At 36.7% G+C, this 16,950-nt stretch overlaps 1 protein-coding gene across 2 annotated transcripts in view; it reads right to left on the bottom strand.

Annotated features, from left to right (window-relative positions):
- The window catches only part of LOC145988427 (cyclic nucleotide-gated channel alpha-3-like), a 205,920-nt gene that overhangs the window by 108,135 nt on the left and 80,835 nt on the right, over positions 1-16,950 (bottom strand). For both annotated transcript variants that reach the window (XM_083123318.1, XM_083123319.1), the window contains exon 5: positions 13,958-14,140. In XM_083123318.1, the coding sequence (XP_082979444.1) occupies positions 13,958-14,140 (183 nt within the window). The remainder of the gene's footprint in view (positions 1-13,957; positions 14,141-16,950) is intronic.

The following is a 16,950-nucleotide window of genomic DNA, read 5'->3' as shown; positions in this document are numbered from 1 at the left end:
CCTGGCTAGGCTCCCAACTGCCCACAATACAGCCACGATAGCTGGAATGCTGAATATAAATCCTCCACTGTTTTCTTTCTTGTATTTTGCAATCGTTTTAATTGTGGCATATTGAGTAATAATTTCATCTGGCTATACATTGCCTCTTTTTTTCTTGTTGTTTTTTAGCTAAAATCGAATTAAGTTTTAAATTTTTAAGATCATGATATGGTATTTGGTATGCAACTCCTTTTGGTTTCATGTTGTTGTTGTTATCATTATTATTGTTTTATTATTATTTTTCAGAACATTCGCGTATAACAATGGATAACATATTTTTAAATTTTTTCCTGAGAGCACAGAGACTATGTTCTAATAATGAGGATATCAAAAATGAAGAAGAAAGGCTCTTTAATATAGCAAAAGAAAATGGCTTTCACACTAACAGAATAAACCAAATCAAAAAACAAGTTGCAAGAAAACTAAAGGAAAAGAGAAATACAGACAAAGATGAAAAATCTGTTGAAAAGAAATTTGTGTGCATTCCATTCCACAAGGGATTCTCACATAAAACTGCAAAAATTTTTAGAAGTTTTAATTTCAAAATTGTTTTTAAATCACCAAGAAGTTTGGAATGTACATTTAATGAATTCAAAATGAGAAACTCGCTACCAGATGTGGAAACCACAGGAATATATAATATAAGTTGTTCATGTTCAAAAGATTATGTGGGACAAACAGCAAGGAAAATGGCAATAAGATGGCACGAACATGATTTGGACATTATAAATCTAAACCCAAGAACAGGTTTGTCAACTCATATCATCGAAGAGAAGCATTTGATTAAAAAGAGAAGGGTTTTAAAAAGATTAACGGGAAACACAGAGTTGAATGTCTGGGAAGCCTCGTTCATTGCAGAAGAACACTGGAATAAATTAAATAATGAAAATGGTAACATAGATCCAGTGTGGAGTTTTCTTTTTCACAAATGGAGTAAGCCACCATCTTTAAAATTTAATGTAACAGAAAACATCAAGAGACTTTGTGAAAACAATGATGAATTTGAATTACCTGATGATATTTGGGATTCATAATTTAAAAAAAAAAATAGACTGCTTTTTTCACAGTTAAGTTGCTATATTACAACAATGTAACATTGACAACATCCATTATATAACAGATTCTTTTTGTTTAAAAATTACTAACCATTGTTATAACTGTATCTTTAGTCAAAATGAAAATAAATGTCTGATGAAAGGAGCGTGTGTTCTCCTGAAACGTCACAAAGAAAAAACTGTTTTCTTATGCTTGTAATAACCGTAAACTACAGGAAAATAATTCTATCATGCAAGCAATGCGTACATACAAGAAAAACTATTCTCTTCTAAGTTCTGAAGATTATCTATTGAAGCTAAATTAGCATATTTCTCAAGCAAAGATTTGAGTTCTCCATCAATTTTTACTATAGGATCAATCAATTGGGTTTGGAGATTTGTAATCTCTGCTTGAATATTTAGATTTAGCGAATTCTGTAATATGAGTAAATCTGATTTCAGTTTCTTTAGACGTACATCTAAACTAGCAATCTCGCTGGAATTATCTGGAATCTCCTGTCGCCTAATATTACCAAATATATATCCATGTTTTTTTTTGTTTTTAGGTATTTTATATATTAATAGAGGATAGATTATTCTTATTTCGATAAACAGAGGAATCAATTTATCATACTCTCCAATTATCTAAGCATACAAAAATTCACCAACTTCCACATCATAAGACGCATCAGGAAGTAATGTACTATGTTTAATTCTATACAAATTTCGACCTATGTGCAAACCTGCCGCATTGGGTGGAGAAACGTTTATTTGAATTTTCCCACTAACAGGGAACTTATATGATGATAAGTTATTATTAAATCCAAATAAGTGCTTTCCAGTATCCTCGTCAACATGAGACCAAATACTATTCAAGTGAACAAGAAGTAACCCTTTCAATTGATGATAAATGTCTCTAAATACATCCATGTTTACTGGAATTCTCTCTACAGGCTGATTATGTTGTTGCTTCTTAAACCCCAAAATATTCATGACGTTTTATTTTATATTAGCTATTTTTTATTATATATATATAAAATATATATTTGTACTAAGTATAAAATATAATAAATACACCAAAACTCAATCTGATCGAAATTACTATGAAAAAAATCACTTGATACACTTTTTTAAACTTAAAATAATAAATAGTATGTAGCTTTAAAATAAATTAAATACTTAACTTTTAACACTGCAACAACACATCCGTACTCTTCAAACACTCTCACGATACTGACTGATCTGTAATGTGTAAACCCTTTAAGTAACCTGAGAAACATCCGAAACAGTAAGTCAATCAGAAAACACCCATTACGTCATAACCATCAACATGCTAGATACGGGTCTGTGTAATAACTTGCTGCAAAACATTGTGCAATAGTTTACCTTACCAGCCATCGCAATGTTGCGTACTTTAACTCATAAGAAATTATGACACTCGTACCAAGTGTGAGGTGAAAAAATTACAGATTTGCAATAGTATAAAATCGACAAAAACATCGTCAAAATAGGTTTTCCACTGTGGTTAAATTATTAAAAAAACAATAGGCCTCGTACCAAGTGTGGGCTTTGAACCGCTAAAATATATGTACTTATAAAAAACTAGAAAAACCCACAGGTGTCTGTCAAGTAGACCAGAAGTAGACTGGAAGTAGACTGGAAGTAAACCGGAAGTAGACCGGGGTGTGGGTGTAAGTGTAGGTGTGAGTGGGTGTGGGTGTTACGTACTTTAACTCGAAAGAAATTATGACACTAGTACGAAGTACGAGATGAAAAATCACAGATTTGTAATAGTATAAAATCGACAAAAACATCGTCAAAATAGGTTTTCCATTGTGCTTAAATTAATAAAAATAATAGGCCTCGTACCAAGTATTACTTTGAACTGCTCATAGTACCTATCAAGAGGACGAAAACTTCCAAATTTCAGATATTTGGGCTCATAGTTTTTGAGTTACTGACTTTCAAAAAAGCAAAAATCCTAAAATTTGATGACATTTTGAAATCTTTTAACAGCTGCAGATCAAAAACTATTTGACCTAGAGAGCTCAAATTGGTGTCGTTCTCTTCTGTTTTTAATGAGCTTTAATTTGAAATGCAACATTTTCAATTAGTAATTCATTTAAAACCATCACTTTGAGAGTATAAAACACAGTTACTTCAATGAGCATTTCACAAATGACAACTAACTGAAGGTTGCAGTAAACAATTGGTGATGTTCACTGAGGTATACTGAGTCTGGCAGTGATAGATCAAGTTTTCAGTAGAAACAATACGTGAAATGCAGGAAGAGATGGAAAATAGATTTTTGTGATAATGTTAACATTTCAGTCTAACCTTTCAAATATTGCTTTCCGATAATGTTCAGTACTTGATTTAATCAATCATTAGATAAAACACAAGATATGACATTGAAAAACACAAAATTTAAACATAGTATTACCAGGAATCATTGCATGCTATTCTTAAGCTAGTTATAAGGAAATTAGAAACATTTGGGTAATATTTTATAACTCTATTTGTATGGTTCTTGCAGTAGGTGTAACTTGGAGTTCATCTTGGGGGGGTTGGGTGCCCAATTCATCAATGAGATATCAGTGCATGGGTGAGTACGTGCTTGCCTGTCTGAAGTAGTAGTAATAACTACAGATATAATATGACTCTTGAATAAATGTCCATACAGCGAGCGAAGCGAGCAAGAAAATTTTTAGAATTATTTCTTTGCAAACTGATTATGCATATTATTAATTAAACATAGCGACAGTATCACACGATGTTTACTCTTTACAATCTTGCTTTGCTCGTTCGGCATCCTCTTTACCTCAGTACATGCCCCCTGCCCCTCCTGTTCTAGCTTCAGTTAGAGAATATGCATATATATATATATATAATTTTAATAGTTCTATGTAGCGAGCGAGTTCCAAATTCTGCTGGTGTTTTCAAATCTCTGTTTAAACAATGATTCACAAACTGAAATAAAGTAATGAAACTCTATATATTTAGAGCATGGCCATGAAGACTTTAAAATATAGTGAGAAGTTGGGATGCACGTTTGATAGATATCTGGTATTGCTTTTGAACGAAATCGGTCAAGGAATTTCATATTGAAGTGTTATACCCTTACTAGACTTTGGAAAATACACTTGGCGCTGTTGAGAGTTTATCTTTCAAAAACTGAACAAGAGACTCTTGGGAATTAGGAGTCATGTGCCTCTTTGCCTTAAAAGAAAACTAAATAACATGTGCAAATAAATGAATGGCATGTTAACTGCAAAGGGAAGGCAAGGAATTTTCACTTCTAAATTGAGGTAATGCTTTATTGTCAATTATTTAAAAATTGAATAGCATTTCTTTCACTTTCCAACACAAAGAGCACAATGAACCAAACGAAATTTCTCTCTCCACATTTTCCAGCAGGCAGTGGCAAGTGCCGTTGTGTGCCCACTGTTGCGCCTATGGTTAGATATAAATTTGGGACTTAATATAAATTAAATTTATTTTTATATTTAATTCCTTATACTTCCTTTGCATCTTCTGAAAAGTTGGGAAAAATTAAATATGTCATTATGTCAGGGAACCAACTAGATAAAAAGAGGAAGACAATTTTTACTATATCTATATCTTTGCAAACTGACAATAACTTTAATTTAATAGGATGCCAGTTATTTCACAGAACACTACTACGTTAATGCTTTTCTATTTTTATCTGTTTTACTTCTTCAGCTCCCCATTTTCCTTAGTGCCCAGGTAACCACCCCACATGGACCCCCCCTTCTTTATAACTCTCTTTCTAATGTACAATTACTTTTACAAATGTAAGAACTCTTAGAGCCACAAAAATGGCCACTGTCATGTGCCCGCATGGCGAGAACAGTTAGCGGATGTTTGATATAATTGCCGATAGATGGCAGCACATGACGAATCTATTAGGAATGTTGATTATAGGAACAATGAGTAAGGAAATCGAATTAAAGTGTTTGTGAATATTGGAATCAATTATGTTTATCTTATTTTATGAACTGAGAATAATAATAAAATAGAATTGAGGCTAGAAAAACAAATGATTGCCATGTATAGCCTATATGATACATAATATGTAGAACTTAAAGAAGTCGGAAAGTGATTTCGATTTGGTGTCTCTCTATTGTTCTAGCAGGAATGAGATTTCCTGCAGGACCTTTTGGTTGTTTCCCCAGTGTGGCGCCAAGTCATAGGCTGCCCCCAAGCATTTCTGTGTAGGCGCATATATTGCAGACCCGGATCAATGATTACCCCATATTTCTGCTCGTATTAGGCGGTGGCATTGAAAGCTAAGTAGCGACCTCATGGAAGACATACAGCTATTTGAGGTAGTAACGCATGTATGTAGAATGGTTGTAACCTAAGAAGAATTAATGTATGCAGATAAAGGGTTGTAATCCCAGAAGAATAAATGTATGCAGATAACGGGTTGTAATCCAAGAAGAATATAAGTATGCAGATAAAGGGTTTTAATCCCAGAAGAATAAATGTATGCAGATAAAGGGTTGTAATCCAAGAAGAATAAATGTATGCAGATAAAGGGTTGTAATCTGAGAAGAATACAAGCATGCAGAAGTAAGCATAAAATCTTCAGAAAAAGAAGCCTCTAGAAGAAGAAGCTGAGTAGTCCATAGAAGAATAAGACCAGCAGAAGAAGCCGAGTAGTCCATAGAAGTAGAAGCCTGTAGAATTCTATAGAAGAAGAAGCCAAGAAGTCCATAGAAGAAGAAGCCTGGAGAATTTCATATAAGAAGATGAAACCTATTAGTACATAGAAGAAGAAGACCATCAGTCCATTCCATAGAAGAAGAACATAGAAGAAGTTGTATAGGAGAAGAAGCTGATTAATCCATAGAAGTAGAAGCATGTGGAATTTTACATAGAATAAGAAGCCCATCAGTCCATTCCATAGAAGAAGAAGTCTGTGGAAACATAGAAATATAGATATACATAAAAGACGGTGACCCACAGAAGAATTTCCATACAAGAAGAAAGTTGAAGAATTAAAAGGCAAACATTCTCAATCTGAAATTGTATAAATAGATTTAATCAAGTGTCTGAAATGTATTATGTCAACGTTTTCAGAATATATGTCGGCTCATACCTTCCGTAGTGGGTTAAACGAGTTGTTTCCTTTAATTCCTTGTTGTCATTCAGTTTTAGTTGCCCTGAGTATCTCATGTTTAACCCTGGCCTAAGCCGGACTGGTGCTACTCTCTTCGGGACGTGGCACCACATACATCAACTATAGACATGAATGAATCACTTAGATTCTTCATGAAATACTTGCCGTTTTATATTGAATACTCAGTCAGTAAATTTTATATTGGTACTTCATGAATATCCATTGGAAGAAATTATACCTGCATATAGTGTCACTGCTTTTCTACTCACCACTTTTGGTTCATTTCTGTCTGGTTTCATTTTATCTACTTTCTTCAGCCAGTTTTGCAGTAAAGTTTCAGACATTGTTACGGTAAGGAGAATGACAACATACGAACTGAGATGCTACACTGATTTAAACCTATCTTTCAATTTCTTCCCTTACTTTTATCGTACATTTTTCACATGAAAGAATCGAAAGGAAAATGCAACAAAATATAAATTTCATTGTCTCAGGAGTTGAATTTACAAGTCTGTAAAGTATTTAAGAAATATTTATTTAGGTATTCAAGCACTGAACTGTCAACACTGTGTGCGGTATGTGCTCCTTGTAAAGAGGGCGAGAGGTCAGTTTGACATTTGCCACATGGCAGTGTCCCTTCCCTAGAGCTGATCGAAGCCTTGGCAAGGGAGCTAGTGTTTCCAGGAAATTACCATGCTGCACATTCCACCCTCCTTCCTTGACACTTTGGTTTTAGTGGATAGAAAGATCCATTGGACTATGCATCTTGTAGAGCTACAAATAATTCCTTTCTGTTAATGTTGAAGTATTGTCATTCTATTGTTGATATAGAAATCCATATTTACACCCCCCTACAGGGGAAGGATTCGTTAAAATTTGGGGGGGGTTAGGGGTATGTGGATAAATTACTGAGTGTGGGCATCCGCAATGCCCAGCATCCACATTTGCCACAGACATCACAAGAAGATGTGGACCAAATTCAGGGAGACCACCTCGAATAAGAAATAAGAAGTGCCATTGATACACAAACGACAAGTAGAATGCGGGTCACAAAAGTATCATACGTATTCGGGGTGCTGACAATTATCGGAAAGTCAAATGTCCCGAACGAAGAGACATGTTTTGAAATGGAACAGGCCTGCATTACATGATGCAAGTACAAATAAGGTTGGAGATACGGAATGACATTGTAATAATGTGGAAAAAAACAAAGTTCAGACTACCCCACTTGTGAGGGTAGTCGTGCTACATAGATACACTGGAGAAGATGGTGTTCACGATCACGGAAAAGGACGACATGACCTTAGTGTATGGAGAATGCAGGAAAAATTCCATGCTATTGTGTCATGTATATGCAGAGGGATATCCAGGCAGGCATCAACCATCGCGAAGACTGTTTCACAAGGTATTCACTCAACTGAGGGAAAGCGGCAGTTTAACGCTTCGCAAACGTACTCAAAACAAAACGGTGACTGGAGAAGTGGGTTTAAGCAAAGTGCTAGCTGCTGTTGCTGTGGATCCACACATTAGCTCCCGTGCTATCGCTAGGGACAGTGGGATAAGTAAACGAAGTGTGCTACATATTCTTCGTCACCACAAGTTCCACCCATACCATATTTCACTCCATCAAGAACTACATGGGAATGATGTTCAGAACCGTGTGAATTGTTGTACATGGGCGTTAAGAAACGACACACCTGATTTGTCCTGTATCTTCTTTACTGATGAGACAACCTTTACAAATCATGGTCACGTCAACCTTAGGTGCATACACTATTGGTCCGTAACAAATCCACATTGGCTTCGACAGGTGGAACACCAATGTCCGTGGAGTGTGAATGTGTGGTGTGGTATCATGGGTGATCACCTCATAAGGCCGTTTTTCATGGATGGTACACTGAATGACGACAAATATGTCAACTTCCTATCACATGAACTTCCACCAATGTTAGAGGACATTCCGTTGGAGACTAGGAGAATCATGTGGTATCAACATGATGGGTGCCCAGCTCATAGTGCAAATTGCAGAATATGTTTCCACATTGTTGGAGCGGATGAGAAGGACGTGTTCTGTGGCTGGCTCGCTCCCCTGACTTGACACCTTTGCATTTTTTCCTCTGGGGAACACTGAAAGAGGGTGTCTACAGGGACATACCAACCACACCAGCAGACATGAAACACTGCATTGGTGCAGCATGTGCAGGAATTACATGAGACATGATACAGTGTGAGCAACTATCTCTGCATGTTAGACTGCAGCTGATGGCCACCATTTTGAAAATACCCTTTGAAAGAAGAAACTTGTCGTTCATAGCACAAGCATGCTTGTCGTGTAGAGTACCCATATCTTGTGTCATGATTATCTGTACATTGCACATTACCATCTGAAATAAAGGATGCTCTCCCGGTGGAGGCACACAGTGGTTCGGATCCCACTTTAAACTGTAGGTTCAGTCTCGATTAGCCTTACTGTGCATAGAAGTGAACTTAAAACACCAAATCAATCAATCAATAAAGGATGCTGACAATCTAGGTATTACTTGTAGAGTTCTATCATCTAGCACTGGTCTGTAATGTTCCTGTTTTGGAAATGACTATGTGGTATTTTAGCAGGACTGCCGTGGCAGCGAGTCCGCATCAAGTGGGGCAGTCTGAACTTTGTTTTGTTCAACATTATTACAATGTCAATCCGCATCTCCGTCCATATTTGTACTTTCATCATGTAACGCAGGTCCGTTCCATTTCAAAACATGTCCCTTCGTTTTGGACATTTGACCCTAATACGTATGATACTTTTGTGACTCGCATTCTACTTGTCGTTTGTGTGAAAACCGCATATCAATGGCACTTCTCTTTTCTTATTCGAGGTGGTCTCCCTGAATTTGGTCCACATCTTCTTGTGATGTCTGTGGCAAATCTGGATGCTGGGCATTGCGAACGCTCACACTCACCCTGAGGCCACCACTCAGCAGCACCATTTCTATGCGATCTTGATGAGTTTGTGCCATGCTGGTTCACCTGGAACAAGGAAAACAACCTGCCATTACATTACTGACAATCCTACTTCGGTCAATACCAGTGGCGTAGCGTTATACAGGGTGAGTACAAAAGCAGTCCCTGGTTTTGAAAGCGTAAAACTTTCATACCAAAAGTAGTATTCTGTGGAAATGTTCACACTAGTTGCATAAACTCATAAAGTTTTGGTGGTATTCATTGGAATTACAAACACTCAATGTGCACGCCACCTGTTACGCGGGAAACATCCACACGGTAATCCAGCTCCAACCACACCTTCTCAACCGTATCCGGTGTGATGAAGTTGACACTGCACTGATGCGTTCTTGAAGATCATTCGGGGTTGTGGGTAGTGGAGGTTCATAGACCTGGTCCTTCACGAACCCCCAAAGGAAAAAGTCACAAACTGTCATGTCCGGTGATCGTGGGGGCCACTTGCATAGATTTTGATCTTTGGGTTCAGCTCGTCCTATCCATCGGTGAGGGAGGTTGTCGTTCAGAAAGCTGTGTACAGATTGATGCCAGTTTGGGGGCCATCTTGTTGTAGAATGTAGTTACCTCTCATGGAAGGTCGCCTCATCACTAAAAATTATCTTTGTAAGAAAGGTGTCCTCGTCTTCCATTAAAGTGTGGCTAGTCTCGCAAAACTCACATCGCTCTACCTTGTCTTGTGGATATAACGTTTGAAGCAATTGCAGCCGGTACGGGTGAAACCGCAAATGCTTTGATAAAATCTTGCTTATGGTTGTTTGTGGCACCTGCAACTGCATGCTAGCTTAACGCGTTGATTTCCTCAGGCTGCATATAAAGGCTTCTCGCGAATGCTCCACAATTTCCTCAGAGACGGACGGTCGGCCAGAATGTTATTTTCTTTGATCACAAATGCTTTATGCCCCTTCAAAATGGATTTGTGTGTTGGTAGATCAACACAAAATTTCATTTAAATGCAAGCTGCATTCTCACAACACTGCTTGTTTTGGCAAGTTCTAACATGCACCAGCTTCTTTGCTGCGGGGTGAACGCCATTTTTGATGTCACTGCCCTCTAGCTGCCAAAGTCACAACTAGTTATTGTGAAAAGAAAGATATTTAAATATTTTGAGTTAACTAAGCTTTGGATATCAATTTTATTAATATATTCAAGTAACTATTAATTTTATGACATCTTGAATTCAGGGAGTGATAAAGAAAACTCCACACTGGATCTATGTTACCATTTTCATTATTTAATTTATTCCAGTGTTCTTCTGCAATGAACGAGGCTTCCCAGACATTGTTTTTAAATCACCAAGAAGTTTGGAATGTACATTTAATGAATTCAAAATGAGAAACTCGCTACCAGATGTGGAAACCACAGGAATATATAATATAAGTTGTTCATGTTCAAAAGATTATGTGGGACAAACAGCAAGGAAAATGGCAATAAGATGGCACGAACATGATTTGGACATTATAAATCTAAACCCAAGAACAGGTTTGTCAACTCATATCATCGAAGAGAAGCATTTGATTAAAAAGAGAAGGGTTTTAAAAAGATTAACGGGAAACACAGAGTTGAATGTCTGGGAAGCCTCGTTCATTGCAGAAGAACACTGGAATAAATTAAATAATAAAAAAGGGAGTGATATTATGCTCACGCTGTAGTATGCCCGTACGCCCAGCGTTCCTAGATTGAAAATTTTAAAAATGCATAAATGCTGTAAATATAAAGTAAAACTTGACTAATTTCATATATGTTTAACCTTCATGGCATTACAATAGCTATTTTTCCTGATCTGCTTGCAACGCTCTTCTAACAACACTCGTTCTAGCATTTTCTTTCAATGCCTTTCCTGGCCGGACGCCGGGCAGGTTTGGCGTAAAGGACTCTATATTTCTTGCTGCCTTTCTGGAGGGAAAGCTTGCATCTCTACAGCACACGTGCAATGCTCTCTTGTATGCCAGTGTACGGAACAAAGAGCTACATGATTGGTTCTAGGGTTCATGTGACCCTTCCTGCCTTCTGAAGCAGTGACACAGTGGTAGAATTCCTACCCAGTTTTTCACGCCCGTGCTGTGTGATGCTACAATATGCAATATTGACTGAAGTAACTTTACTAAACTCAAATATACCACTTCTTAATGCCCACTGCATTGTATAATGATACCTATTAAGTGCTTCCAATTCAACATGGCATATTTTATACATAGAGTGCCATTCCACAACTTACGAATCTTTTGAAAGATTATATCATATTCAAAGTTCATTCAAGATTCATAAAAGGCTTCTATATAACTTAAGCATCCAAGTAATTATAAAATTGCAAAGTTTAATCCTTGAAAAGCAACAATTATTGTACAAATATATATCCATCCCATATTGCTATATCTGTACTTATCTTGAGATTTTTCAAAGTCACAGACAACTAGTGACAGAGTAACTAGTTCAAGCCCAATTTTTTAGTATGTGTTATCTTCAATTGTTTTTGTTTTATATTTTTGTCTATAAGTGCTTAACAGCTTGAATGTTTGTGTAGTAAATGTACATATTTGTTCTGTTACAGCTATTTTACAATGTATATTACAATATACTTATCTAATGATTACAATTACTATTTTTGAATACAACATACCAAGAATGACATCATATTATACATTGAACAATTTTAAGAAGTTGACCTTTGTATATAAACCTTGATGCCAATGCAAATGTACACAATTTCAATAAATTTAATTATAAATTTGAAGGTATCCTATCTTTCTTGTCTGAAAGAACACATATGATTGAAGATAATAAATGTCACTTGGGAACAATCTCAAGAGTAAAAGTGGGCTGAGCATGGTGGTAATCACATTGATCAAGATCGTGAATATATGAGGCATACACATTTGTCAAAAAATAATTTTGTTCAGAATCTTTACACCATAAGCTTTTTCTCTTTTTAGTCTACACCAATTTTAAGGCATTTAACATATTAGGAAACAAGCTTATGTTCATTTATTGATTGACTGATTTCTCCATTCTCAAAAAGGAAACACAAAGTGAGAGGTGATGTGCATCAGAACATGCATACAAGGTTGACTACCGTGGTTTGATTGCCAGGGCACTACTTGCCATTTAAGCCTATGTATTTCTTGCTGATTGGCTGCCCTGTAAATTGTAGACAGCCAATCAACAAGGATGCGGAAATGGCTCAAAATATCTGAAATGTAGTTTGACTAGTAATAACATGATCACAATCCCTTTATTTAGAAGGTGAAGTTCCATCATAGGCTGCTCTACGACCTAACCTATTTCCATTAAAAAATACTTTAACCCTTGTAGCTCTGCTTTCTTTTTTGAATACAGACACTTCTGAGTTGTAAGGAGTTCATGAAATTTCCATAGAATAGAACAGAATGAGCTTTCACTTAAGCAGGGGTGTTTTGGCCTCACCAGCCCTTCTTACAACCAATCCTTGTTAGAGATACAATGAATCAATAAAAACAAGAAAAGGAAAAAAAACATAATGATCATGAAAGGTACAATGAAAAAATCAAAGCCTGTACAATGATATAATATTACATTGAATTGAAAAGTATTTATACTGTGAAATAAAGATATGTAATAAGTCATTAGTACTGTATTGTGAGTGAACTTGAAATTCTGCATGAAACTGGGCAAATCTGCCACAGAGACATTTGACATGATTCGGCAAGTTTACAGCGATGCTGCAATGAGTCCTCTGAGGTGTTTTGAGTGGCATGCACACTTCAAGAGCAGAAGAACATCACTAGAAGACAACAATAGATCAGGAAGATCTTCAACGAGCACAACCCCCGAAAATGTTGAAACCATTCAGCAACTTGTGCATGAGGATCATTACAGAAGAATCCACAACATTGCTGCCATTGTCAGTGTGTCATACAGAACCAGACTTGGCTCCTGTGGACTTCGCCCTCTTCCAGAGGTGAAGATCCAGCTCAAATCGTACCATTTCAACTCCATTGCAGAGATCCAGCTTGAATCGCAGAAGGTGCATGATATGCTTCGAAAAGAAGACTTCCAGGACACATTCCAGAAGTAGGAGGGTAGTGCAAGGGGACTATTTTGAAGGTGATAGTATGTAAACGTAGATACATAAAGTACTTTGTTGTAAATAGAGCTAGTCTTGAAACTTTTTGATACCACCTTGCAAATAGGTACATGGATTCGTTCTCATGTTTCGTCTGTTTATGAATTGAAGTACTAAGGTGAATTAGCAATTTTGAGAACCTTCTGTACACTTCACAAAAAAGATTCATTGAGATTTCCATTATCATTAATGCAAATGTGGAGCCATGGTGGTGCAGTAGGTAGGGTGTCTGACTGCCCTGCAGGAAACACAGGGCCAAGTACCAGGGTAGGTGATCTCAGTTGGGAATTTTAAAGATCATGCCCCTGCACAAGGTAGCTCTGGGGCTCACCCAATCTCTACTAACATTAATATCTGGGGCAACCCTGGGGAGGGGGGTTAAAGGCAGTTGCTGATTACATCACCTACACAATGTGGAGGGTGGAGGGAAAGGCTTTATCTTACTTAACCTTCCAAAACCCTGGACACACTATATGTTATTTACTCTTGTTATAAATGACAAGATATACCTTTTCACATTTTCAAAGTTTCTAAAATGATTCACAGTTACCCATTGAAGAAATAATAATAATATAGAAATAGAAATCAAGAAAGTTAATACATCAGCAAGTTACAGGAATACATACTTACATGTCTATATAAGCTGTAATATCCAATAACACTGTAATAACATGAATATTTGGATATTCTACTTCAAATGCATACACATCTGTATGCACCATGACAGTAAAGAATGCAAATATTACACGAAAAACTTCCCAAATTTTTATAAAAAATCCATTTGGATGAAATGTTCTTGGGAGTAGAAGATATCTGAAATGAAAAGTGAATAAATTTAATTTATTAATGAAGAGATCTACCAATTGAATATAAGGCTAATTTAATGAGTAAAGTGTAGAAATATGTACAGACAGTGGCGTCGCTAGGCCCTTTGGGGGGGGGGGGGCTTCAGCCCCCCCAATCCCTCGATAAGTGCCCCCCCCAATTTTTAGCTATTATTACATACAGTATTTCGAGAAAACATATTTGAACAATTGTTAATGCAGGGAACATACCTCTAGATACATATTCTGGGAAATAATTGTTTTGTTGTGACATAGTTTTTTTTAAACCACGATCTTACATCTGACTCGTCATCTCTTTAGCTGGCAACAGTGCAAACAATCGCCGTCATTTTTTTTTTCACAACGGTTGCTACGCGAGGAAACACTAGTGGTGCGTTTTGTGTTACGGAGTTTGTGATATTGTGTGTTTGTTATCAAAGCTTTTTGTGACATTCACTGTTGTTCGTACAACAATGGACAAATTTATTATTTGAAGTAAGCACCTGAAATCGGAAGCTTTAAGCGAATGCAGCACAGCCACAGATGAAGATAAGGTACCTGCTTCAACTGCACCAGCTGAATCGGAAACATGTCCTCCCACTCCAAGTTCATCTACAAAAGAAGTCGAGAGTTTCATCACTTCAGATTTGGGCAGTAAAAGCGAAGGGCCTAAACAACCGTTTCTTTCCAGATTTCCAGGTAGTGTTTTCGGTAACCAGAATAGGTGTTTTAATGAAGTATCTTACAAAAGTTTCCGGTAGATTGAGTACAGTGTTAATCACGATGCAGCCTTTTGTTTTCCCTGTAGACATTTCGTAGGCCAGACAGGTAAGGTAGATCCAGCATTTACCAGTATTGGTGTTCATAACTGGAAAAAAGGCTATAGACAAATTTAAAGATCACGAGAAATGTGCTTCTCATGTAATAGCAACTGAAAAATGGCTGACGTTCCAAAGTAAAGAAAAATTGGAGACAGTAGTTAATGGTTTGACAAATGCCAGTGTGAATGAAATAAAAAATGCCATTCTTATCTTCATCGCGTTGTTGAAGTGTTATTGCTCACAGATAGGCAATGCATAGCACAAAGAGGCCATGATGAAAGTGAAGAAAGGTTCAATCAAGGAAATGTGCGTGAAATTCTGAAGAAATTAGGGAAGTTTGATACTGATTTTAGTGTAACATTTCAAAATGTTATGCCAAAGAATGCTACATATCTTTCTCCAGACTCCCAGAATGTTCTGCTGGAATGTAGTGCAGCTTTGCTGAGAAAAAAAATATTAAGAGAGGTAAATGAAAGTGGTGCAGTTATTGCAGACGATACAAGGGACATAGGTAAAGTTGAACAAATGAGCATGTGTCTTCGCTATTTTATTTATAACAAATTTAATGAGAGGTTTTTGTGTTTTTTGAATGTTAAAGATTTAAGTGCAATGGGACTAAAGGCACGACTTTGTGAAAAGCTGTCTGAATATGATATAAAAATGCAATATGTGTTGGTCAGGGGTATGATGGTGCCGCTGTCACGAGTGGCCAAAATAGTGGTGTTCAACGGCTATTTAGGGAAGAACATCCCTTTGCACTATTTGTTCATTGCTATGCTCACAGGTTAAATTTGGTTCTACGTAGTTAACATTTGTACAGATATTCCTGAAGTTGGAAATTTTTTTGATATCCTCAAGTGCTTGTATACCTACTTTTCTACGTCCGGAATATCTCATACATGGTTTGCAGAAATACAGACAGAGTTAAATGTTCGTGCAGAACTAAAAAATCTAAGTAGCACTAGATGGGCTTGCCAAAGAAGGTCTCTACTTGCGGTGAGAAAAACTTATGATGCTCTTTTTAAATATCTGAGGAAACCATCAGATTCAGCAGATAAATGTACAGCCCTAGGCCTTTATGAATTTTTGAGAAAATTCTCAACCATGACGTCTCTGTTTATTTTCATTGAGCTTCTGTCCATAACAGAAATTCTCAATAACAAGTTGCAGTCACCAAGCCTCCATTTTGCAGAGGCAATTGCAGGTGTTAATGCAGTGCTTGACACTTTATGCGGTATGCGAAATGAAGAATATTTTAACTCTGTATACAAAGAGGCAGAGTCATTTGCGAAACAGAAGGTAACTCTCAATGAAACAAGTGTTGAATATTATTCAAAAGTTCACAAACGTGTTTACACATTGCCATCATCACTAAAAGACCACGTTGTAAATGAAACCCTGTAGCACAAAACTGATACCGATAAACCTGCATTCTGTGGACTTTTTTACACTATCATTGATCGAATGATAAATTACCTGGAAAGTCGTTTCAAAGATAAAGCAACTTCCAGTGTTCTGGTTGGAATTCAGCATATGTCATCTTCTTTACTTACAACAAATTTTGACTTGTTTTTGAACCCTCAATTCTTGAGTGGTTCTTGTGACTATTTTCAATTACAAGTGCTGATCGCTGAAATCATGGTTGCAAAAAATTACCTAAAGAACTTGACATACACCATCACATCCATAATACATTTAATGAATGCCATTCCAAAAGACATGTTTCCGAACTTATGAAGAATGTTGCAAATTGCAGTGACAATTCCTGTGACATCAGCATCATGTGAGAGGAGTTTTAGCTGTTTGAAGAGAATCAAGACATTTTTGCGAAATAGTATGGGCCAAGACAGACTTTCCTCATTGGCAATACTGGCCATAGAAAAGAAAGAGTGTCATGAATTGTGCGTGGATTGTGTTATTGATAATTTTGCAAGAAATTCAAACCACAGAGTACAGCTGATACATAAAGACATAGTTC

The sequence above is a fragment of the Lepisma saccharinum genome, chromosome 5, assembly GCF_977018435.1.
Source record: "Lepisma saccharinum chromosome 5, izLepSacc3.1, whole genome shotgun sequence".
Taxonomy (NCBI): Eukaryota; Metazoa; Arthropoda; class Insecta; order Zygentoma; family Lepismatidae; genus Lepisma; species Lepisma saccharinum.
This window is presented reverse-complemented; position numbering and strand designations above follow the sequence as displayed.